We start from the raw sequence: 27380 nt of genomic DNA, 5'->3' as shown, positions 1-27380 counted from the left end.
CAATTCTCGGATCCAAGTTATATATTTAAAAATGTGTCGACTTCCATGAATGGCCTGTGGTTCGCTTTTAACCAGAAACCAAAATGGAGCGTATACTTTTACAACAAACTAAATTTCGTAAGCTTTCTGATGGGTTTTTTTTGACCGTGCAGTACTTACCGGTCCAGGATTTTGGCTAGCAAGACCATCATCACAGAAACCATTATTCACTGCTAACACCATTCGATAGAGGTAGAGTTGGTCATCACGAATTTTCCAATCAGCTATATTGTCAGGCATAGTTCCCATCAGAATGGGTTGAAAATCATTAACGACCTAAAAACAGTTTTGTAATCAAAATATTACCAATAATTAAATAAACAAATAAACTTACAGGATGCTGGTGACATGTTAGCAATTCACTTCCAAATTCTCCCGCCCAAATACCCGGACCAATTTGTTTTCCAAACATATTTGTTATCAGTGTCTTAAGTGGCAGCTCATTGAAGTGTAGTAAGCATATATTCCACTGTAATGGTCTTTGCAAATATTTTTTCATATATGCATTTACACCTGATTTGTAACCAGTATTTACAACGGTTCCATCGCGATTTATTGCAACTAAATAATTTAGAGAATAAGATTCTGAATTTAAAAATTCTACAATTGCTTTCTGAATCGCAATCCCGCTACCAATTTCTGGAGTTGTATATCCCAGAAATCTAGAATGAGGTTCTTGTACAATTGTGACGTGTTCTTCAGTTTTTTACAGATACGAACATGTTTTCCAAATAACTGTTTTTTTAATGTTGAATCCTTTTTTCCGTCGTAGGAAATACATTTTAATATGGATTTGTTGGTAGATACTTCTTTGGATTCTGCCCTGAACTTGCATCGCTCCCTTTGGATTTTGTTTTTATCAACAATAAGGCTATCTAAGTATTTAAAAATTAGTTGACTAGTGTCGCCTAATTCTTTTGTTTTTCTACATATATAAATTTTTAGATCCTTTATAAGGGTTGTTGCCAAAAGAGATCCATAACGATCAGATGTGTTTGTGCGATCCAGCGCCAATGAAAAGTTTTGTAATGATATTTCGGAGACTTTAATTGGCTCCACCTATGCCGAAATATCAATGGTGTCATTAATGAAATCTTCTTCACTGGTGCATGGTACATACGAAACTGTGCAATGAGATGGATCAGAGATTATTGAGTCATGATCAATGATGTCATTGTCCGTGTGATTATTTTCAGCAAAATCAATGTTTAAAGATCTTGGTCCACACTGGTCAATAAAAAAACATAACTTATTGCTAGGTATTTTAAATTCTTCATTGCATATGCATTCCGGAGTTGTTTCTAATGGACACTTGCATTTTGAAATTCGAAATAAAACGTTCCAGTTACTTTCACAAAATTTTGATGGTTTTTTTATAATTTCACAGTAAAAATCTAGAAGTCGGACTAACAATTTCATTATTGATGTATTACTGATAATAGGAATGTTTGCCTTCTTCCATAAATTACTTATCACTTTTATCACTTCTTGAATATATCTCGGCAAACTTTGACTTTTATTAACAATAGCGGTGCCGGTTGAATCGACTCAAATTTTTTTAATGTTTTTATTAACTAGACTGTAAGATCAATTATGTTTAAAATACACTATGGTGAAGGGTATATAAGATTCGCACAGCCGAATATAGCACTCTTACTTGTTTTAATGTTGAATCCTTTTTTCCGTCGTAGGAAATACATTTTATTATGGATTTTTGGGAGCTACTTCTTTGGATTCTGCCCTGAACTTGCATCGCTCCCTTTGTATTTTGTTTTTATCAACAATAAGGCTATCTAAGTATTTAAAAAATAGTTGACTAGTGTCGCCTAATTCCTTTGCTTTTCCAAAAGAGATCCATAACGATCAGATGTGTTTGTGCGATACAGCGCCAATGAAAAGTTTTGTAATGATATTTCGGAGATTTAATTGGCTCCACCTCTGCCGAATTATCAATGGTGTCATTAATGAAATCTTCGTCTTCACTGGTGCATGGCACATACGAAACTGTGCAATGAGATGGATCAGTAATTATTGAGTTATGATCAATGATGTCATTGTCCGTGTGATTATTTTCAGCAAAATCAATGTTTAAAGATCTTGGTCCACACTGGTCAATAACTGGTTTCTAATGGACACTTGCATTTTGAAATTCGAAATAAAACGTTCCAGTTACTTTCACAAAATTTTTATGGTTTTTTTTTATAATTTCATAGTAAAAATCTAGAAGTCGGACTAATAATTTCCTATTGATGTATTACTGATAATAGGTATGTTTGCCTTCTTCCATAAATTTCTTATCTCTTCTTGAATATATCTCGGCAAACTTTGACTTTTATTAACAATAGCGGTGCCGGTTGACTTTTAATATAAAAAAACTGAATAACTTGGCGTTTTGTTGGTAATTTGGTTTTTTCAATATCACGGGCTTCAAAATGCATTTTGTAGCTTCAAATTTGAACTTATTAGAATTAATAACAGCACAAACCAGTGATTTAGAATGCAAAGTGAACTTTATAATTTATTTATTTATTTTTTTATAGTACTCTGGAACAAGTAGACAACTTTCTTGAAAATTTCGTAAAAACATATTTTTTTAAAACAATGTTTCATATAGTATAGTTTAATAATACAGACAATTAATATAAATAATAAATTTTGCATTAAAACATTATTACTTAATAGAATTAAAATAAAACTTCTTTAATTTAATACACTAAAAATATGAATAATATTGAAATAAATTTTTGAATGGTTGTGTGTGAATATTATATAATATTTTAAAATATCCGTAAAATAGGTGTTTAGGTTTTAAATGCTCTTTAATCCTGCACAGCGTTGCCACTTTGGTTATTATTAACCAAAATTGGTTATTTTTATTTTGCATGTGTACATGTGAATTATTTTTTCGTTTTGGTTATTTTTTGCAAGCAATTGAACTAAATGATGTTTGCTTTTATTCTAAAAATAAAATTTAAAAAAATCTCTTTTATCTCTAGTTTTAAATCAACTATGTAAATATACATATCGTCCCTGTTTTGAATTTTGGTAATATGTGGATTTTTTTTACTATTCGAAACTTTTTTATTACTGCAATTTGTACATCTACTGGTTATACTTATGTGCACAAAGGTATTTTTCGATATCTTAATTGGTTTAGGATTTAGCAAAAGTACCTATACATTATCCACATATTAAATGAGTTGATTTAAATCATAACAACACATTAATGTTATTTTATTTACACTAGCCAATCTAACACCGTGAATAATTGATCCTCTCTATTCCTTTGGTACATCCATAAACTTAAAATTGCTTTTTGGGTCGATTCAAACTCGTCCGTCCTTCCGTTAATATTTCTATTGGAACTTCTTATGCAAAGAACTCGCGGTACTTATATGAAAAAACGAAGTAGGCTGTATTTCGCATTTCGATTTTATGGAATTTGGTGGGAATAGTCTACGTACTTAGTAGATTATGTCCTCTAAATTTAATTTAAAGTACAATTGCAACTTCTGTACCTATTTGAAATTTTGCATAAACAGATACTGTGCTAATTTGACGAAATTCTAAGATAAATGATTTAATAAGAATTAATAAAGTATTTTCTGCTAATTGGTGTAAGAATAGTATCACAATATCTTTAAAGTATTAATCAACTGATATTTTAAGTAACATAGCTAAGGAAAATTAAATTGTATTGTCTACAAAAGTTGTAATAACATCTAATCTCGTACGACGAACAATAATCGCGATATATGCAAAGATTTCATACTCATGACCTTTGACTTCTACTAAATATCTCACCATGACTTTTAGTTCGATTACTGAGCCACCGATTCTTTATTTCTACACAGATGAACAACTTGTTCAATACCAATATTCTACATACGATGTAATTGAAGTACCAGGTAAATTTATCTAATTATTATAAATGATATGTAATTGATAACTATTAAAAATATACTTTTAGAATTTCCATGTCACTCTCAAAATACAGAACGTTTTGTACGAGTGGTAAGTGAATCTGCTGGTAAAGTAACAGATGATAGGCGTGTTGGCTACATATTTGCAAAATTAAGAAGTCGTGAGCAATACCAACAGCTCGAATATCGTCAAAATCTACAAGCATAGTTGAAGTTTATTTAAATACTTTAATAATAATTATTAATTTGCTAAATTTTTATTACTTTAAATTTACTTTTCTTTTATTTACTTATTTTAGTTCATGCAATATAAAAAAAATTAAAAAAATAAATGTATTATTTGTAAGTATTTATTAATAAAATTTTTCTTACTTATTAACAACTACTACTGAATAAAATGGCCTTTCTTGATTTTGATAATGGACTTAAGGATCCGAAGATCCAATTTGGTTTGTAACGGAAAAATAAATACATATATTTTGTTTAGAAATTTATTTAAAGATGTTTTCGATTAATGGCAATGCAACGCATATTTGAACAATTTTAAATATCTATAAAATAGGTGTTTATGCATAAAAGTGAACATTTTAAAAGCAAATATTTTATATTACTAAATGCTCTTTAATCCTTCATAGCCGCAATTACTGATTTTGGGGAAGGATCCGAGATATCAGAAGTCGCCCATAGAATATGATGTTGAATTAAAAAGTCGTCTAAGAGTGAAATGTAGCTGCCGACAAGCCACATTCACTGATATATGATATGTTACGATCGGACCTAAAATGGCGGCGTAGTATATAAAAAACAAAAAGGGCGGTATTTCTAGGCGTGGCAAAAAAATATTTTTTATATTTTTGGAAATGTTATTAACATATCTTTAATCGTAGGGGGTGACTGACTCAACTTTTTTTCGACCCACCCTAATGTACATATTAACATTAATATATTTTAAATTTTCAAGACATCGTAGCGATGTACAACTCCAAAACATGCCTTAACAAAACGTAGGATGACGTTTTGTTAAGGCATGTTTTGTAGTAGATTTTAGTTTTTACTACTCATAACATTCACGATTATGTTGCCCATTACAACAACAGTGTATGTAAACAATTTTGGGCTTATTTTGATCATAGTAGATAATATTTAAACAGATATCAATATTTTTGAGTTAGACCATAATGATATCGTGACATTCAGCCTAGAGGCCATTGGTTATAAAAAGAATGATTTCACTATATTGAATGGCGTTTCTTCGAGGCATGCTTTGGAGTTATAAACTTCCACAATATATTGAAAACTTAAAATGAATAACAGCTTATATCTAAAACAATATATAGAAGACAAGTTTCCCCGAAAATTTTTGACCCTAGTATTATAAAAATGGACTTGAGTTCCAGTAAATTGAATTAGCGATAGAAGAATGATTCCAATAATATATCTTGGAACGTTTAAATACAGATTATTGTAATAAAAATATTATTTTTAGATGCCCCAAGCGGTATATTAAATCCCAATAACAAATTTTGGTTTTATCTCTGAGAAAAAATACAAATATTGCCAAAAATCGCCATTTTAATGATATTACATAAAAAGATGGTACAAATACCCCAAAATTGTGGACCAAATGATCCAAAATTATATCGATTCGGTTGATGGTTACCTTTTAAACAATTTTTAGCAAAAAAACCATTCGATTCTAAGTTTTGTGTTTCGTATAATATAGTCAAATACAGAAAAAATTCGTATACTTTTGTGAGTTAATTTTATGGACTTTTTTTAAATAAAGCTAAATTAATTTAAGTAAATGTGAATTTTTAAAGTTTTAAAAAACGTAATATCAAAGCTAAGGACTGTCTAGTGAATTTAACAAATTTATTTATTAATTTTGCATACAAAATGTATTATTAAATTTGGTTTCTTTTCATAATATACCTAAATTCGAATACTCATGAGAGACACTGTATATACATATTTGAATATATGTATTTTTACATTCATATGATCCTCTAAGAATTTATATAATTTTTTTCTAATTATATTACAATCAATACAAATACATACATTTTAATACTCCACATAAAAATTACACATAAATTTAATAAATACATACATTCAATAATTCAATTCAAAAATTTTCTAATTAAAATTTGGTTATTTCATGCATACATTTCTCCCATAATATACATAAAACGTACATAGATATAAACGTTTTATATTATTTTCTAAATAAAATTTGGTTATATCTTGCATACATTTTTCACATTTTATAATTTTTCAAGTTCAACATGAAATGTTAAATTTTAGACCATAAGTCATTTCCTATAGTAAATAATATTTAAGTTTGATAGTAAAAATATTGTAACCTGATAGTCGCGACTATCGTTTTGTTTCGTGTTTTCGTCGGCACATATATGCTCTGCTTGCGTACATTTCATGTTCGTATATTACTGCTTGCATGGCTTAATAATATTAATATTAATATTGTTGACTTCGAATAATTTGTGTAGGAAAATATTTTAATATTACACCGTCCAACACCATTTTTCACACACGAACCAAACCATATACATACGAAAGCACATAATTTATATGGTATAACTGCGTACTCAGTTTTTCATTTTCTGATCAATATGCAATAGTTTGTATGGGTAAATATTTTTAGCAAAAATACTAGAAATATTTCGAATGGGAGCAATTAAATATATTATATTCATAAAATATATTTACATTTTAATATTACATACGTATGCATAGGAGAAAATATACATTTTGGTTACTAATATATTAGTAACGAAACAAGAAATAAGAAAATTTCTAAATAATCAAATTAAACTCAAACTAATTTCTAGTGGTAATTTTGTTTCAAGTGTGTAAAGTAACGTTGTTTTTTTAGATCTAGTTAAATAATAATTTATTTTAGGGATGACAAGAAGAAATGACTTCAGATTCCAATCTGAATGGCTAAATAAATCTGAAATGATTGTCATATGCTTTAGGTATTCTAGTTTCTTTTAATGTCCATTTTCAATCAGAAATAAGCGTATGGCAAATCAGCGAATCAGATGAAAACCTATTTTCAAATATAAATGATATTTATATTGGAGTTGCTGCATATGAATCATTAACTCAAGCAATTATCAAAAAGAATTGGAAATAGTGATCTCAGTTATAACTATATATGTATATATAGAGATATTTTAATTATCTAATTTTATATTTTGTTTATAAATGAATTAATTATAATTATTTAAATATTTATATATATATATATATATATATATATATATATATATATATATAATATATATATATATATATATATATATATATACATATACATATATAATATATATATATATATATAATATAATATATATATATATATATATATATATATATATTAAATAAAATATATACATATATATATATATAATATATATATATATATATATATATATTATAATATATATATATATATATATATTATATTATATATATATATATAATATATATAATATATATAATATATTAATATATATATATATATATATATATATATATATATATATAAGTATGTGTGAAACAATAACAAAAAACACATTTGTCATAAAAATGACCTGTAACAGCACTTTTCTGTCCCACTTCTCACGCACATTCCATAACGGTGGATTACGCAAGATCCTTTTTTTGCTTTACTTGAATTTGTGGTGGAGAGAAGAGGAAAGAAATATCATTATTATTTAGTCTCTCTCATGCAAATTCAAAAGGTTGGCAATGGCATATGCAAATTTATTAACACCTACATATATATATTTTTTTCTTCGCGCCTGTTCATTCATTATTGTAAGATAATTGAGAGTTCCAAGCTTGTATGAAGGAAAAAAAATTATACTACAGGAAAAGTTTTGTCATTAAACAATTTGTTTTGCATTTTATTGTCAAAGAATCGTAATGTACACAGAATTAGCATTACAAAAATATAAAAAACACAAAAATTGCTTGAAAAATGTAAAAGTTATTAAAAATTCCCCAGGCCATTATCGTGTCTCATAGAACTTGAAAATATTCTAATAAAACTTACTTAAAATCATAGCTGTAAAATAATGATTAATAATCGTAATCATTATTAATTAGATTATTTTTATTAAATAGGTAAAATTAATGATTAATTAACGATTATTTTCAATTTTTTTAATTAATTGTTGATTACGATTAAAAATAATCTAAAAAAAAATCAGGGATTAATTGGAATTAATGAAAATAATAAAAAAATCAAACTTAATCAAAAAATTAGTTGATTATTTTTAAGGATTAATTTTGATTAATTTTGATAATTTTCCATATATTTAGTATAATTTCCTCCCAAATTGCACGAAACTCTTGATTTTTATTCAGAAATATATGGACTAATAAATTCACAAAAGGTTTCATTTAAAATACACAACAATATAATAAAAAGGCTAATTTTGCAAAATATTACACAAAAATAAGTTTTTCTCGAAATCCGCTGAATTTAAATTGCAGATACAGGCAAACTATAAGAGGTATTGACCTAATTTACTGTTTTATTCCCTAATCTGTTGTCCATAAATCCCTATGAGTTCTCCCAAAAATATATTGAAATTTGTTTAACAAAGTATCAAAAAAACTAAAATTTGAATTTTGAAACGACCGTTAATAATATCAAAATTTTTTCGACCATAGCTGCGAACATGTTTACGTTATTCTATAAGGACAAAACTCATATTCAAGTAACTACAGATGTACTTTAAGTAACACATTTGTTTTATTCAAATATTTTCAAAAATATGTTTATATTTTTATCACATTTCGAATTCAAGTGCTCTGAGACACGATAATATTTTTAATAACTTTTACATTTTTCAACCAATTTTTGTGTTTTTTGTCTTTTTGTAACGCCAATTCTGTGTACATTACGATTCTTTGACAATAAAATACAAAACAAATTATTTAATGACAAAACTTTTGTGAAAACTGAAAAAAAATGCATATTTTCCCCTTCTAAATGCATCTTCAAACTTTAGAGCCGTTGCGGCACCAGTTAACGTTTTGTTGTTTTTACCTTTCACAATGTAAAATTACAAAAACAACTTTTTATGTCCCCTCTTAATTTTTTGCCATCCTGTTACAAATTTCTAAAATACCTATAATTTCCTTCATTTTGATCATTTCATATACACTACCTGTTTACAAACTTATTGTTAGTGTTTCTTGCTTTATATTGAATTTATCTCATATCATCCTGTTACAAACAATATGTTTAAATATAGCCTGTATATAAACAATTTTTTTACATACATATCTGAATATATTTTTACATTCATATGATCCTCTAAGTATTTATATAATTTTTTCTAATTATATTACAATCAATACAAATACATACATTTTAATACTCCACATAAAAAATACACATAAATTTAATAAATACATACATTCAATAATTCAATTCAAAATTTTCTAATTAAAATTTGGTTATTTCATGCATACATTTTTCCCATAATATACATAAAACATACATAGATATAAACGTTTTATATTATTTTCTAAATAAAATTTGGTTATATCTTGCATACATTTTTCACATTTTATAATTTTTCAAGTTCAACATGAAATGTTAAATTTTAGACCATAAGCTACTAGACCAAACCAAATTTAAGCTAAATATAATTATACTTACTCTTCCTTTTAAACTTTAAAGTCCTTTTAAAGGAAGAAACGATCAGAAAATAAAAAAACAAAAATGTAGTTTAACTATATCAAGTATGTAGTTTCCAACGTATAGGATCTTGCTCATGTGTGCAACAATTTTTCCCAATTTGTTGTACGGTGTTATAGGCAAGCCATATGCCATATATGTGGGTATTATAAATATGTTAGCGAGTTGCTGCGTAATATATTGTAAGTGAACACACTTTATATTTGTCTGTAAGCTATAATATGCAATAGTTTGTATGGGTAAATATTTTTAGCAAAAATACTAGAAATATTTTGAACAGAACCATTTTTTAAATATGCATATTTTTAAATATGAGGTAAATGCATATTTATTGCAAAGTCAAAAATAAAAATATAAAAGCATTTACTAATATTTAAACTCTGTTTATTATCAATAAATAAAAAAAATATGCAATTTAATGAAGCAATATAAACCAAATTGTTGAATAAGCAACAGATTATGAGGTTTTGGTCCAAAATCAATGTATCATTCAAATGTATCAATATGGTTAAACACGGCAATAAAATTAAACAAATTTGTATCATAATGAGCAATATCTCGAAAACTATTAAACCGATTTCAAATATTTGTGTTCAGCATGTCCAAATTAGTAAAAATACTTATTTTGCAACAGAAAATTATCCAAAATAATAAAGTTTGAAGCAATTTTTGGATAAGATAGAGAGTTTTGCATTCAGAATTTTTTCTTTTTTTAAGATAGAGAAATTTAAAAATTGCTATAAAATTGCCAAAAAATATTTTTTTCTTTTGAAATTTTTGTCACTGGTGCGGGATAGTTTTCTGGATATTTTGCAAACAAAAATATGTAACGTTAAAGTTAATCGTCAAATTAGAAACACAAATTGGCAGGATATAATAAACCTTTCAGATCCAAACGAAATACTTAACTCAATTCATGATAAATTCAACAATATATACAAAACCTTTAATATAATTACAACAAAAAAGAAAAACAGAATATCTAATCCATGGATTAATGAAACATTAAAAACAAAGTGTGAAATTAGGGATAAACTTTATAAGAAATGGTCTAATAAAAAAATAATAATAAAAAATACGAATACGATTATAAAAAGTTTACACAAATAACTTGTGTATTCTAAAAATCAATGTTACAAATCAAAATTCGCCGGAAACAGAAATAACATTCGGGTTACGTTGTAAAATATATATGAAGTAACTGGCAAAAAACAAATAATATTGATGAAACATTAATAAAAAAAACTTTAAAAATATGAATTGTAATGAAATTTGCAACAATTTCGCATAGAATTTTAAACAAAACGTTCAAAATATTTTACATGAATGTGAAATTAAAACCATAAAACATTCTCATATCGGAACTTTGAATTCTTTTTATTTACAAAATACTTATAATGAGAAAATTTTTAATAAAATCAAAAAACTTAATATTAAAAAAAGTGCGGGTTATGATGGAATCAGGGTAATAGACCTAAAAAATAATACAGAAATTATTATTACAAAAATTGTACCAGAGACCTTAAAAATTTCATATATTCGCCCAATATATAAAAATGGGTCTAAACCAGACTTCAATAATTACAGACCAATTGCCATATTACCGGTAATTGAAAAAATTATGGAAGAAATTTGGTGTAGGCGAATAACTGAATACACCAATAAGCACAACATCATCAATCAGAACCAATTTGGATTCCAAAAAGGAAAAAACATTAATAAGTTGCTTGGAAACTTTTCTCAGTTTATCAACGAACATTTGAGCAAAAATCACCACTGTCTAACTTTATTTATTGATTTTTGCAAAGCTTTTGATACGCTTTGTCACATGAAGTTGTTGGTAATGCTAGAGAAGATTGGCTTTAGAGGACATAGCCAGGAGCTACTTAAAAATTACCTTAATCTACGAAAATATTGCGTTAAAATCTCCGGCAAACTTAGTAATGCAACTAATGTTGAACATGGTGTCCCTCAGGGCTCTAAATTAGGCCCAATACTCTACATAATTTACTCGAACGAATTAATTAACACTCTAAAAATAGCCAACACATTTGCATACGCAGATGACTCTGCCATTGTAGTTGCCCACAAAAACATAAATGACGCTACTATTATACTGCAACATCAACTTGATATAGCAATACGATGGTGTCATGATTATGGTCTAATTATAAACGCATCTAAAACTAAACTAATGCATATCCAACCTCTCATTATCTATATACCGATGTTCAAATTGGATTTCACAGTTATGAATGTCTTCACAATAATAAGCTCAGAAATTTCAATTATAGCACTGACAGCTGCTCAACCACAATTGAAATTGTAAATACATATAGATATCTAGGAGTCATCGTTGTCCAGAACTTCAAATGGAAATTCCACATAGAAGAAATTCGCAAAAAACTTCGTAAAGTGGCGTATATCTTGCATAGGCTAAGCTATTGCTCAAGTAAACTTGTGCTGAGGCAAGTCTGCTTTTCTCTCGCCGAATCTCAAATTCATCACGGTATTACAGCCTGCTGCAAATCTACACATTGCTCAAAACTTCAAAATATACAAAACCAACTATTAAAAATAATAAATACAAATAATAACCAACAAAATTACAACACAAACAACAACACATTAACGATATTAAACAGTAACATTGCTAAAAAGACACAAATATCCTCAATGTTAAAAATATATTCAAAACAACTTTAGCAATTGAATTCTTCAACTCATCCAGATTCCTGCATAAAATCAACCATAATTACAGAACCAGAAGGAACTTAGAAGGAAGATATATTGTACCACAATATAGTAATTAATATGAAAAAAGTACACTTGCAGTTCTCATACCAACAATATTTAATAACATCCCTATTGCGGTCTTAACAGAAGCTAATAATAGCAACAGAAGGAAGAAAATTCTTAAAAACCACTTCATCAGCCAGCAATGAATACTCCTCATTTTTGGAAAACATCCTATAATTTTATAATATTTTTTTTTTTTTACTTTTATATATTAATATGTTAACAGGAATTTTTTAACATTTTCGTATTATCCTGCAGACAAGCCGTACTGGCTTCGAGAGGTCTATTAATAATGAAATGTACTATTAAAAATTTTTGTTCAATAAAACCTAAATTAAAAAAAAAATAGGTATATGTTTCAGTAATCAGTAAAATTACTTATTATGTTAGTTTAACTGAGTGTAATTGGCCAATTAATCTTAAGTTATAAGTGAGAAAACACAATCAAAAAAACAATAAGAGAATACACTCACAAGAAGAAAAACTTTTTATTTTAAGTAAATAGTAATTTTCTGATTTCTTTTATCGATATTATTACTGTATTAAATGTTTATTTATATATTTTTAAAAATTTTACATTTTACAAAAGTGATATTTGCAAAAAACAGTTGTTCATTGTTTACGTATTTGACTGAAAAGTTGAAAAAGTGAAACGCTGTCAAAAAGTACCTAATTCTGCTGTCAGATACCTAACTCTAACAACGTATTAGTAGAATTCCCAAGCCAACATAGTTGCAAAAAATCGGATTAAAAATATTGAAAAATTATTACATTTAAATTTATATTTTTTTAAAAAAAATTCTTTAAATGTTTTGCAAGATAATTTATCTATAAACATTATATATAAATGTATTTTTGCTTTTTTATCTGCAATATTGAAATAATAATTAATTTAGTTGAAATATTTTTTTCTTGTACCATACGAAAATTTACAACATTGTTTTCTATTCAGTATTAATTTCAACAACAAAAAATAAATGTAAACAAAATAAAATAATAAAAAATATTTTTTCGTTTGTAAAAAATTAAATCTTTTCGGGCTATTAAATATATTTGAAGTGTGCAAAAAAATAATAAAATATAACGTTAAGTGAAAAAATTTTTTCAAGTGCTATAAGCCACGAATTTTCGCGATAAAGTTTTAAAGTTTGGAGAGACTGTTTCCAACATGTGTTGGAGTTACACAGAACTCGTCTGTGAGATGAGCGTAAAGTTATTGTTGTAAAAAAAATGACATGAAATGTTATTGTTGAAAAAAAATTTCATATCCTAAATTCTTATTCATTGAATATTACCATAGAAGGTCAACTATCTCCGAAAAAACCTAACTCAGCTGTGTAAATATGTATTAGTAAGAAGTGTTAGTGTATATAAGCTTTTTACCACACATAAAATGCTGACATAGTTGCAGCATACGTTTTTATTGCATTATTTTTCTTAAATTATAAAATTTTTAATTGTATTGTAACTGTATTTACAGAAGCATGATAATATTTTTCATGTATTTTATATTTGTTAAAATGTAAAATTCTTTAATTTTTTCGATTTTCATTTTGGAATTGAAAAAACAAATAATGAAATGTTAAATAATAAAAAAAAAATATTTTTTTTGGCTTGTGAAAATTAAAAGAATTTTGTGAAGAAATTATATTTTAATAATTATAAAAAAATAAAAAATGTGTGTGTTATAAAATTGTGTCCGAACCGTTTTTATGTGCGAATTTTGGACTTCATTTACACAGAACATGTAGTGTGAAGATAGAAAGTTCCTTTTTAGTGGCAAAGCTTGAGTTGGCAATCTATGTGTAGTATCTATGTTCTTATTATTCATTGTTTGAGGTAATCAAATATTACTAGCTCATGGGGCTACATGCATTTCTGAAAAATGAAAATAAAATTGACAAATCTAAGAATAAGTAATTAAAAGGTAGAAATTTAAAAATTTTAAATTAATTTAAAATTTAAATATTTTTTACATAAAGAATGTAAAAAATATTTTTGAACTTTTTACTTTGTTAAACTTTCGAGGGTAATTAGAGTCAATTGTCAAAATTTATATGTATATCGTTTGGCAAAGAAAAATATAAAATATTTCTTACCATAGCAAACGATAACGTAGTGATAACGGTTATGTTAAGAAGACTAGAAAATTGTTTTATAATACAAACATTTTTGACAAGTATTAATATTCAGTATTGAAGTCTTTGGGGCACTGGCACACGTTCAATATATATTGATCAATATGGATCACGACTTATAGGGCAAATATGGTCCAAGCCACATAAAATTTTGTGAATATATTTATATTTACATAATATTTTCTGTTCTGTGGGGGCTAGGTGAAATAATGGACCGATTTTAACCATTTTCAATAGGCTTCGTCCTTAGGCCAAATAAAACGCGTAAATTGCGACCTGTTCCTTGCGCACAAGGTTTACATGGACAGCCAGCCAGACGGACATAGCTTAATCGACTCAGAAAACGAATTATTCCATCAGCACAAATCCCCACTAAAGTGATGTAGGGTAAAAATATATTTTTTAAGAACTTTTAAAACAGAAATTAATTTTTATTTATTTTTCCAAATGTACCGTGATTGATATTACAAAACAAAGAATATAAAGAAATTGGGGCTTGTCAGTTGGTACCTAAAGGAGTTGTCATTCGGTACTTAACTCTAAGAATGTATTAGTAGAATTTTTGTATAAGTATTGGAGCTCCAAAAACTTTAACCATTGTTTCCAAACATACATAGTTGCACAAAATCGTACTTAAAACTTTTATGAAAAATATATTAAACTTAAATTTTTACTTTTGCATGCCCTTTTTTAATTTTTATTTAAACATAAAAAACAATGAAACAAAAATAAATCATATATGTACATATTTTTCTATACGAATATTTAAATAATTATAATTAATCCATTTATAAACAAAATATAAAATTAAATAATTAAAATATCTCTATATATACATATATAGTTATAACTGAGATCACTATTTCCAATTCTTTTTGATAATTGCTTAACTAGGTTCATAGTTTTCTTTACCGTTTCTTAAAATTCCTTCATTTGTAAAAAATGTATGTAATTGTTTCAGAAAACATTCTATTTCTTAAATCAGTTTTGCAATTTTTCAAATTACTAAAAATTCTTTCAGTAGAAGCATTTGAAAAAGGTAATATTAAAATAACTGAATTACTTTTTGTAGATTGGGAATTTTTCAAAGTCTAATAGAGCATGCTGTCGCCATTCATTATCAAGTTATTGTAAACTTGTGTCGAATGACGGAAATCTTTTTTTAAATAGGGATAATGTATTTGGTTCAAAAGACTGAGCAACTTTTGTATTAACAATATCTACAATAGAATAAATTTGATCACTAAAATCAAATCTTGATTTTATTTGACGAATTGCCTCCATGTAAAATTCTCTACAATCTTGTAGAATGATTGTTTTTTTGTGATGCAGATATCTGAGTTAATAATTCATATGCAGCAACTCCAATATTTGCCATACGCTTTTTGACTTCAAAACATCCATTTTTATATAATTTGAAGAATATATTTGTAATATATTAAAAACTTCACTTTTCATTTTATACAAAATTGTCTTTTCTGATTGAAAAAGGGCATTAAAAGAAACTAGAATATCTTAAGCATATAACAATCATTTCAGATTTATTTAGCCAATCAGATTGGAATCTGAAGCCATTTCATTCAGTCATCCCTAAAATAAATTATTATTTAACTAGATCTAAAAAACAACGTAACTTTTACACACTTGAAACAAAATTACCACTAGAAATTAGTTTGAGTTAAATTTGATTATTTAGAAATTTTCTTATTTTTTGTTTCGTTATTTTTGATTATAAAAATATGTATATGTACCATTTACATGTATGTATGTAAATCACTTTTTTTAACAGCCGGCTTTCAAAAAATCGCATATATTAGAAAAGGACGGACACTTTTTGCTTAAGTGTTTCAAAGGGAAAATAAATTTCTATGTATGTGTGTGGATCGTTTTGATATAAAATAAGTAATACTTATGTAAATACCAGAGTAGGAAGAGCGTTCAAATTGATTTCTCTCTCGAGTGATATTAATTCGAGCGAAATAAATTGTTTACTTTCTTGTGAATTTATCTTTTTTTCTCGTGACTTTTCTGGCTGGAAGCCGATTTATATACAGCCGCCATATTTTTTTTATTTCATCTCTAAAGCTTGTGTCAGTTCAAAGCAGGGATGGAAAAAAAAAGATTTTGTTTCAGTATCAAAAAATATTTCAGAGAGGATGTCAAAGTACTTAGGTTAGGTTGATAGGAGGATGTGTACTACATCAAATCCGAAAAATACGCTCTATCATGAAAAAATAACTGAATGAATTATTCCAATCAGTGTTAGTCAGGAATGTTATTTCCGGAATAACATGACATTTGAAAAAGTCTAAAATCAGCTTTTGTTTGATTTTGAAATTGTTTAGTGAGAAGAGGTATATAAAATACAGCTAAAAAATCATTGAAATCGTTTTGTGGGAAAGAGAGGGAAATAGCTTTTTGCTCCTCTCTGTATACCCTTGGTGGCCAGAAAGAGAATGTTTAAAACGCACATGTGTAGTGCAAAATATAAAAGAGAACATAAATGAAAATATGTGTGCTTTGCACTGAAAAAAATTGTATGTGTGTACATATTTGTGTTATTCATATTAGTATTATAAATGAAAAGATGTATGTATTGTTGTATGTATCCGTTGATGAAAGTATGTATTGATGTACATTTTGATGTAACAATGTGTTGATGTATGTACATACATATGTAGGTATTGATAGTTTGTGTATGTATTAAATGTATCTAATAGATACACAAATGATTAACAGTCGATCGTTTAATTGTTACAATTTAAGCGATTAATTTCTTGAACAAATAAAAATAAATAATTATACATATGTATGTATGTCTAATAGATCTTTCTATAAAAAGTATTCATACATTAATTTGTAATGGCTTTTAAAAATATTCTCTGTGTATCATTTCATAAAGAGAGCAACTAAATTAAATTGTTTTTGTTTTATGTATAGTTTGTTTTGTTGCTGAGAACATTTGTATTGCGTGTGCATAAGTGAGAATAACACATTGCCCGCAAGGGCATGTTTGGCCGCCAATGCTGTATACCCTGTGGTTGTAATTCAGGTCTGAGTCACAGGGTATACAGAGACGTCACGAGCAAAAAGCTATTTCCCTCTCTTTCGCACAAAACGAATTCAATGATTTTTTTAGCTGTATTATATATACCTCTTCTCACCAAACAATTTCAAATTCAAACAAAAGCTGATTTTAGACTTTTTCAAATGTCAAAAGTGACATCTCTGTATACTTTGTGTCTGAGTTGAGATACATCTCTCGCGTCACCGTTTTTATTTCTTAAGGACGGTCAGACTTGTGCTTGTTGCTGAGCTTTCGAGAGAATTACTCCTCACCCCACACTAATTTAATGCACTACTTCGTATAACTATTCTAAGTTATGCGTTGTCTTTATTAAACGCGTACTTTCGTTTTACCTAAGAGTGAGGTTATGTTTTTAACTGGTGGAGACCATAAAATACTCACGATATAACTTGGTGGAGACAATTTAAACTCAAATATATACTGGTGAAGACCATTAAAATTCTAAAACTTTTTTCTGGTGGAGACAATCGATACTTTTTATGAAATTAAGTCCGGATGCTCCAACTTCCTATATGAAGGTATAGGTCGTTTGGTGGGGTTTTCTCTGGACAAACGTGTTATAACCTGGCAATGTGACTGCTTAATGCACCGCCATCCTAATTAAAACCGCAAAACAAAAATTCTTATTTTTTTGACATAGTTTTCATTTGTTGTTTCGTATTTTTTTCTCATTTATCTCATATTTATAGACCGATTTTGCTAAATATAAATGGGAATCTTCTCAAAAATATGTTCGATGGAATTATACAAGGTATATTAATTTTATAAGGTAGAGTCATCGGCGAATTCAGAATACCGAGCGAATCGGTTATATTTTTTTTATATGTAGTTTGACATTGTGCCTGCACTTGAAGGCGAATTGGCTGTCAGGGAAAAATGTCAAAAACAGCTGACAAATAAATCAAAGCGAATTTTTGTTAAACAAAAAATGTTTATAAATTTGAATCTGTTTGTAATTTAATTTGATGTTTTTAAAAATAAAACTAATTTCGTGTAGTATTATTATTGGTTTTAAAACTTAAACGAATTTAACAGCATAAATTTTGTCTTTAATCACAAATTTGACATTAACAAAATGAAAACAAAGTTTGACATTTACAAAATGTAAACAAAGTTTGACATTAATTCTTCACCACGGCGCGAAAATGAGCATAGTAGCAAAAAACGATCAGCTGTTCTGATAACACTACCTTATAATTAATATATCTTGGAATTATATAAGATCTTTTAAGTACTCCTATGCAGTGTTGCCATAACGGCATTAAAAGTGCAATTCTAGCACTTTTTTCTCGTCCGCTGCACCTATTTTTTAAAAAAAAGTGCTAGATGCTTTTTAGCACTTTTTCGTTCTTGCTAGAAATTTTTAGCATTAAAGTGCATTTTTGGCATTTTTTCTTCTATTTTGCACTTTTTGTAATTAAAGAACTTTAAAGTTTAATTTGTCTAGAGAACTGCAAAAATTTAGTTTTGAGATGTTTTGTAAAATTTTAAGAAATTCTCACAATTTTTTTTTGCATATGTTTGTTGTAATTTATAGTTTACACTGTAAATTAAATTAAGAAGTGAATTATTTTAAATATTATTGTGAAATAATTGTGAAAAATGTTTGAAAAAATAAGCTAAAAGAGCGTTTTAAGAAATTCTCTCAATATTTTTTTGCATATGTTTATTGTAATTTATAGTTTACACCATAGTAGAAAAATAGAAGGTAGTGTCAATCTCTCATTATTTTTTAAAATTCTTTATCTGACATGCTTAAGGATTTTGAAGTTTTCGTTAAATTAGTGATACCATATATAATTTAATTTTTTCCATTTTATAATGAAATTTCTATATACATATGCTTTGAAGTTTATGTAAAAAATTTATAAAAATAATAATAAAAAAATATCTATCTTAAAAATACAATTTATTAAGCAAAATCTGCCATGTTTGGTTTACATTCCAAATCATTACCAATATGAATACCTTAACTGTGTAGAGGAAATCAGTTATTTAATTAACTTCCGTTAATATAACAAACATTGTATTTTCTGTGTGCGAGTTTTATTCAAATTCTATTCATTTTGATATCTCTTGTGAGAGAAATTAAAAAAACAATATATATAAATATCGCTCATGAAGTGAGCATAAAAAATGAAGAGTTTAAAAAAATAGATCTCGCGAGATTAAAAATAAATCTCGTGAAACTGAGTTGAAAAACGAGAGAAATAAATAAAATTGTATTCAAGAGTGCAAAAAATGTCTACTCTGGTAAATACAATGAGATTTTAAATTACACGTAAGATTTTAAATTTACACATGAGATTAATTACACATGGTCTACACATGGAAATAAAAATTACACACAATAAGTGTAATTACACATGAAGTGGCAACACTGGTGAAGAGTAGGAAACATAGAGGAAACTTGTCAAATTTTTTTTAAAAACATAAAGTAGGCTGTTCACACATGGGTACTGTGTAATCAAAATACCACCTCCAGTCGTAATTCAGGTATGAGTTGGGGAACAACTCTCGCGTCATCGCGATTATTTCTCAAACGCGTTCAGGCTTGTGTTTGTTGCCTGGCTTTCGACAGTTCTGCGTCTCGCTCGCACTGGTGTAGTGTATTACTTCATATAACTGTTTATAGTTATATGTTGTCTACATTAATCTCGTGCTTTCGTATCACCTCAAGTGAGGTTATGTTTTATTGGTGGAGACCATAGAATACTCAAACGTTTTTAACTGGTGGAGACCATAAAATACTCACGATATAACCTGGTGGAGACCATTTAAACTCTTTCTGGTGGAGACCATTAATACTTTTGATGAAATCAAGTCCGGGTGCTCCAACTTCCTATATGAAGGTATAGGTCGGTTGGTGGGGTTTTCTCTGGACAAACGTGTGATAACCTGGCAATATGAGTGCTTAATGCACCGCCATCCTAATTAAAATCTATAGACTTTACCGTGCACCTGTCTTTCAACCAATATTTTCTTCCCGGGTTTAAACCGCAACCACCACGTACATATCGAATGGAACACTCCAATAACCGGGACAAGACAAAGATGGAAGCTCAGCCCCGTGGTATCAAATTATGTTGTTGTAACAGCTAAAACTATGCAATAATCTAGTTGGGGGGTTCTACATCAATGTCCTGGCCTAAAAATTGGGCTACTTCAAGTGGATGCGTCCATAAATCCATTGGAAAGAGTGAAGTAGGGTTGGCTGAGCAGTTGAATATGTGATGGGTATCATGAGGACCAGGAAAAGGCTGCCTGGTTCGGCCCCTGTTCAAATAATTTCAAGGAATGTCCGATGATACATTTAGCATCACCAGTTTATAATCCCGGTAAACCGGATTGCAATAACACCAAGATAGGGAAGAGTTGGTGTCAAAGGAATAAGTTACTGAATGAATCAAGGGTATATGGACCTCGCCACACCATATACTCGTAAGAATGTCGAGTGTTTTCTCTTGAATTTGGGTTACCTAAATCTATTTTTGCCAAAGTTATGTAAAATTTTAAAAATAAAATAAATAAAAAATTATTGTGGTGAAAATGTCAGAATAATAAATTGAAATGTTGTTACCCAGCAAACACAGAGTGTTATGTAAAGTTGAAAAATGTTGTAAATCAAACTATTTTTAAATTTTAAAACTCTAAATGGAATGTAAACTTTAAATCAGTTTCTCTTTTAAAGAACAGTTAATATTTAATATTCAATAAAATTAATAAAATTTTTGAAACGTTTGATTATGTGTTTGTTGGGTTATTTCAAATATGAAAAGTATACTAATACTACCATAAATTTTTCTACTACTACATTCAATCGACTTAGGTTTTTGACAACAGACTTAGGCCCTTGACAGCAGAGTTTCCGTTCTATATACTCTATGGTAGGAAATGTAAAACAATGTCATAGTCCAACTTCTTATTATTCTTTGTTACAAAATTTGCAACACGTTCAATATTTATCACCTGATCCATTATACATAAATACTAATACGAATTTTGGATTTCCAAAAATTGGGGTTTTCTATGATATGGAACACGATCCATTAGCTGTACTTGCAGCAAAAACTATATTGGCCCAAATCGAATCTTCAAAATTATAAACTTAGATTAAGTTAAACGATGGCTTAAATTAATCGTTGTTCTTGTGACTTCAACAAAGGAAAAAAATTATCCGCTCTATTAAGGTTCGGGAGTTATGGGCCTCCAAAGGTTTGATATATAATTGTATATATCTCGATCACTGATAAATGGATATGGTCGATATGGGTATCATTGGAAAGGTCTTTGACAGAGCATTCCACTGATGTGTTAGATGACAAATATTATTAACCCATTGAGAACCAGGGTGAATTTTTTGTTTTTTCCTTTGACTTTTTTTAAAAAAGTACCGTTATCTCTAAAACATATCCATATGACCTCATCTTATATAAAAGTTTGTAGACAACAATTGGGGCTTTCCTTTGATATATGTTTGAAAGCTATAACCCATGAAATGCAGGAGTTATTTAAGTTTAAAATTTTATATTTTCGTAAATTTTGATTTTTATCATGTAATTATAAATCTCAAGTGTTTATTGTTTGATATGGTTAATATGGGTATCAGTGGATAGGTCTCTGAAATACCTTTCAATTGATGTATATTTTAACTTATATCATTAACCCATTGACAGCCAGAATCAATTTGTATATAGTTTTTTTTATTATTTTTACTAAAGTACCGTTATCTCGAAAATAAATCGATATAAATGTACTTTATGTCACATGAAATTTTATATAAAACATTATGTGCTTTCATATGTTATATGTTTGAAAGACTTAACTCATGAAATACAGAAGTTAGATAAGTTTAAAAAATATTTTAAAAAAAATATTGGTTTTTATGGATAGATTGACTCTTTATTATACAAGATGGATATCAATGCAATGGTATTTGAAATATCTTTTGATTGATATACAATATGGTCCATATTATTTATATCAACCAGTCAGCCAGTGTCTGTGTTCTGTAACTTTCGAATCGACAAAAAAAAACGAAAAATTTATAATCGTCGTGTTTAAAGCAGAGTGAACACATGTAATTTAAATATATTTTGGTTAATTGTAATTAGGGTTCTATAGATGAAACGAAAAGTCGACTTTTTGACTTTTGGCATTTAGTTAAAAACCGACTTTTTCCTTTTATGCAAAGTCCATTTTTCGACTTTTTTCATTTAGTTAAAAGTCGACACTTAGACTTTTAGTATTTTATAAATAGTCGACTTTTCGACTTTTTCTGACTTTTTTCGACTTTTTCTAACTTCTTACGATTTTTAGACTTTTTTCACTTTTTTTTAATTTTTGACTATTTTTTACTTTTTTCTATTTTCGAGTTTTCGACCTTTTCCGACTTTCCTACTTTTTGATTTTTTTCCGACTATTTTTAACTTTGGCTTAAATTAAGCGTTCTGATCCAGCTGATTTTAAAACTTTTGTTTATACCACATAATAGTACTTGTTCTTGTGACTTCAACAAAGGAAAAAAAATTATCCGCTCTATTAAGGTTCGGGAGTTGTGGGCCTTCAAAGGTTTGATATATAATTGTATATATCTCGATCACTGATAAATGGATATGGTCGATATGGGTATCATTGGAAAGGTCTTTGACAGAGCAGTCCACTGATGTGTTAGATGACAAATATTATTAACCCATTGAGAACCAGGGTGAATTTTTTTGTTTTTTCCTTTGACTTTTTTTAAAAAAGTACCGTTATCTCTAAAACATATCGATATGACGGTACCTCATCTTATATAAAAGTTTGTAGACAACAATTGGGGCTTTCCTTTGATATATGTTTGAAAGCTATAACCCATGAAATGCAGGAGTTATTTAAGTTTAAAATTTTATATTTTTGTAAATTTTGATTTTTATCATGTAATTATAAATCTCAAGTGTTTATTATTTGATATGGTTAATATCGGTATCAGTGGATAGGTCTCTGTAATACCTTTCAATTGATGTATATTTTAACTTATATCATTAACCCATTGACAGCCAGGGTCAATTTGTATATAGTTTTTTTATTTTTTTACTAAAGTACCGTTATCTCGAAAATAAATCGATATAAATGTACTTTATGTCACATGAAATTTTATATAGAACATTTTAAGCTTTCATATGTTATATGTTTGAAAGACTTAACTCATGAAATGCAGAAGTTAGATAAATTTAAAAAATAATATTTTAAAAAAATATTGGTTTTTATGGAATACATTTATATAGATTGACTATTTATTATACAAGATGGATATCAATGCAATGGTATTTGAAATATCTTTTGATTGATATACAATATAGTCCATATTATTTATATCAACCAGTCAGCCAGTGTCTGTGTTCTGTAACTTTCGAATCGATAAAAAAACGAAAAATTTATAATCGTCAAAACGAGTTTTTGCGTCTTTTCCACGTGCAGAAACACATATTTGTAAACAAAAATAACTCACCACACCAAAAAAAATGTTTATTTTGATAAAACAGCTGTTACGGTTGTTTTATTTTTCGTCGGGTTGTTTTCTTTATGTGCGTCATTTTTTGACTGTTTTCATTTAGTCGACACTTAGACTTTTAGTATTTTATAAATAGTCGACTTTTCGACTTTTTCTAACTTCTTACGATTTTTAGACTCTTTTTATTTTTTTTTAAATTTTTGACTATTTCTTACTTTTTTTCTACTATTTTCGAGTTTTCGACCTTTTCCGACTTTCCTACTTTTTGATTTTTTTCCGACTATTTTTAACTTTTTTCGAATAGTATACATACATATATACATACATACATACATACACATACATACATACATACATACATACATACATACATACATACATACAGACAGACAGACAGACAGACATACATACATACATACATACATACATACATACATACATACATACATACATACATACATACATACATACATACATACATACATACATACATACATACATACATACATACATACATACATACATACATACATACATACATACATACATACATATATACATGATGTAGGTACATCGTATATGAAATAATATTTCTAACACATTCATATTTCATATCTTCAATTAGGGAAAACCTTTTTTTAAAATGAAAAATTATTTCAAAAAAATCGCGCGATTTTTTTGAAATAATTTTTCGCCTGCGGCGCAGTCTTACATTATTTTCCTCAATTAAAACTTTTCACCAAACTTTACCTTCATTTCATTTCTCATTTCACAAAATTTCACCGTCATTACGTTTTATTTCATAATTTCACATATATATGCTTAATTTCAGAATTACCTTAAAAAACTCCTGGACTTCATAACTTACAGAATTTAAACGTATATCCTAAAAAGCTCTAACAATTTCATGTTAGATGATGTTACCTTACATCGTTTATTTTTGTGATATCGGTACTTTTGTAAAAAAATTAAATGAAAAATATATAAAAATTGATCCTGGTTCTCAATGAGTTAATGATATAAGTTACAACATACATCAGTTGAAAGGTATATCGGAGACATATCCACTGATACTCATATCGACCGTATAAAATAATAAGCACTTGAGATTTATAAAATTGACTAAAAAATGAAATTTTAAACTTAAATAACTCCTGCATTTCACGAGTTATAGCTTTCAAACATATATCAAAGGAAAGCCCCAAATGTTGTTTACAAACTTTCATGTGAGACGAGGTACCGTTATATCGGTATGTTTTAGAGATAACGGTACTTTATTAAAAAATCAAAAGAAAAAAATCATAAAAATTGTTCCTGGCTCTCAATGGGTTAATGATATTTGTCATCTTACACATTAATGGAAAGCTCTTTCAAAGACCTTTCCAATGATACCCATATCGACCGTATAAAATAACAAGCACTTGAGGTTTATAAAATTTAGTAAAATATGAAATTTTAAACTTAAATAACTCCTGCATTTCATGGGTTATAGCTTTCAAACATATTTCAAAGGAAAGCCCCAAATGTTGTCTACAAACTTTTATATGAGACGAGGTACCGTTATATCGATATATTTTAGAGATAACGGTACTTTTTTCAAAAAAGTCAAAAGAAAAAATCATAAAAATTGACCCTGGCTCTCAATGGGTTAATGATATTTGTCATCTTACATATCAATGGAATGCTTTTTCAAAGACCTTTCGACCATATCCGTTTATCCCATATCGACCATATCCGTTTATCATTGATCAAGATTTATGCAATTATATATCAAAACTTTCGAGGCCCATAACTCCCGGACCCTAATAGAGCGGATAATTTTTTTTCCATCACTGCACTCAGAACGTAAAATGCTATAAGGAAGTAAAAAAAACTCAAAAAATCAGCTGGATTAGAACACTTAATTTGCTCCAAAACGATTTCATATGGTTAACTTGATACAGGTATTCCACATCATATATTTGACCAATGCATCTTTAAACGTTAAAACCTCGAAAGAACAACGAAGATGGCCTGATTACCCTAAACCCAGAGCTAAATTCCTTATCACTGTCAGATTTACTACAGCACTAATTTGTTAAATTACAATGATAGTAATACTTACGACCCGTCTTTTTTACGTAAATTCAGAAGAATAAAATCCACAGTTTCTTTTTGAGATACAACCTTTTTTAACTCCATTTCTGCAAGTTTTCTACCATCGCCTATTGTTAAATCCGATGGTATCTTAAGGTTTTTCATTGCATGAAAAATCTGTTCCATTTCAAAAAAGTCACGAGGCACAGAAATAGGAGAGATATCTACTATTATCCCATTTTCAACATATTCTGGCTAAAAAATTTAAAGACGTTTTCAAAATGAATTTTAAGTAGAAACTATACAAAGTACACTTACGTATTTTAAGGCCAAATACATCATTGTCCTTCCTCCCATACTGTGACCCATTACAGATGATTTTTGTATGCCCATTTGTTTCATAAGTTCAATAATATCAATAGCCATATGCCTAGAACTGTGTTCACTTGTATGGGGCGATTCTCCATGATTTCTTGCATCTAAAGCTATTATCTAACAAATTTGAATGTTTAATATTTACATAAGTTAAAGGAAAAACGTTACCTTTCTATTCGTCTTTGATTCTAAAGAACGACTAACCGCTCTCCAGTTCTGTTTTGATCCAAAAAGTCCATGCATTATCATCACGGGTGCTTTTGAATTATCTGTATGTTTGCCTTCAAATACATTACATGCCATTTCCACTGGAAGTGCATTATGCGAATATGAACGAATGAATTTATAAACATGGGCCATTTTACATCTTCTTAAAAACATTTTTCGGACTTTCTACCAGAGACTTGGGAGTGTCGTCTTAAAACGACTGAGCTGTGCCGCCGAAGGATTTCAACAAACAGCCGCCGCCGAAAAATTCTCTGCTGGAAGCAGTGTTGCCACTGTAAAATTTAATTTTTTTAATTATTATTTAAACATAAAAAAACAATGAAACAAAAATAAATCATTTACACATTTTTCTATAGGAATATTTAAATATTTATAATTAATTCATTTATAAACAAAATATAAAAATAGATAATATATACATATATAGTTATAACTGAGATCACTATTTTCATTTTTTTTTTGATAATTGTTTGACTAGGTT

At 27.9% G+C, this 27380-nt stretch overlaps 1 protein-coding gene across 1 annotated transcript in view; it reads right to left on the bottom strand.

Moving 5' to 3' along the window:
* The window catches only part of LOC111676369 (protein ABHD11), a 44370-nt gene extending 17253 nt beyond the window's left edge, over positions 1–27117 (bottom strand). Inside the window, exons 1-3 of the mRNA XM_046947377.1 lie at positions 26840–27117; positions 26615–26788; positions 26325–26551 (exon numbers count right to left, since the gene is read on the bottom strand). Coding sequence (XP_046803333.1) covers positions 26325–26551; positions 26615–26788; positions 26840–27052 — 614 coding nt within the window. The 5' untranslated portion in view covers positions 27053–27117. The remainder of the gene's footprint in view (positions 1–26324; positions 26552–26614; positions 26789–26839) is intronic.
* Positions 27118–27380: the final 263 nt, after the last annotated feature.

Source organism: Lucilia cuprina, chromosome 3 (assembly GCF_022045245.1).
Source record: "Lucilia cuprina isolate Lc7/37 chromosome 3, ASM2204524v1, whole genome shotgun sequence".
Classification (NCBI taxonomy): Eukaryota; Metazoa; Arthropoda; class Insecta; order Diptera; family Calliphoridae; genus Lucilia; species Lucilia cuprina.
The sequence above is the reverse complement of the archived record's forward strand: the minus strand, read 5'-3'. Positions and strand labels throughout refer to the sequence as shown.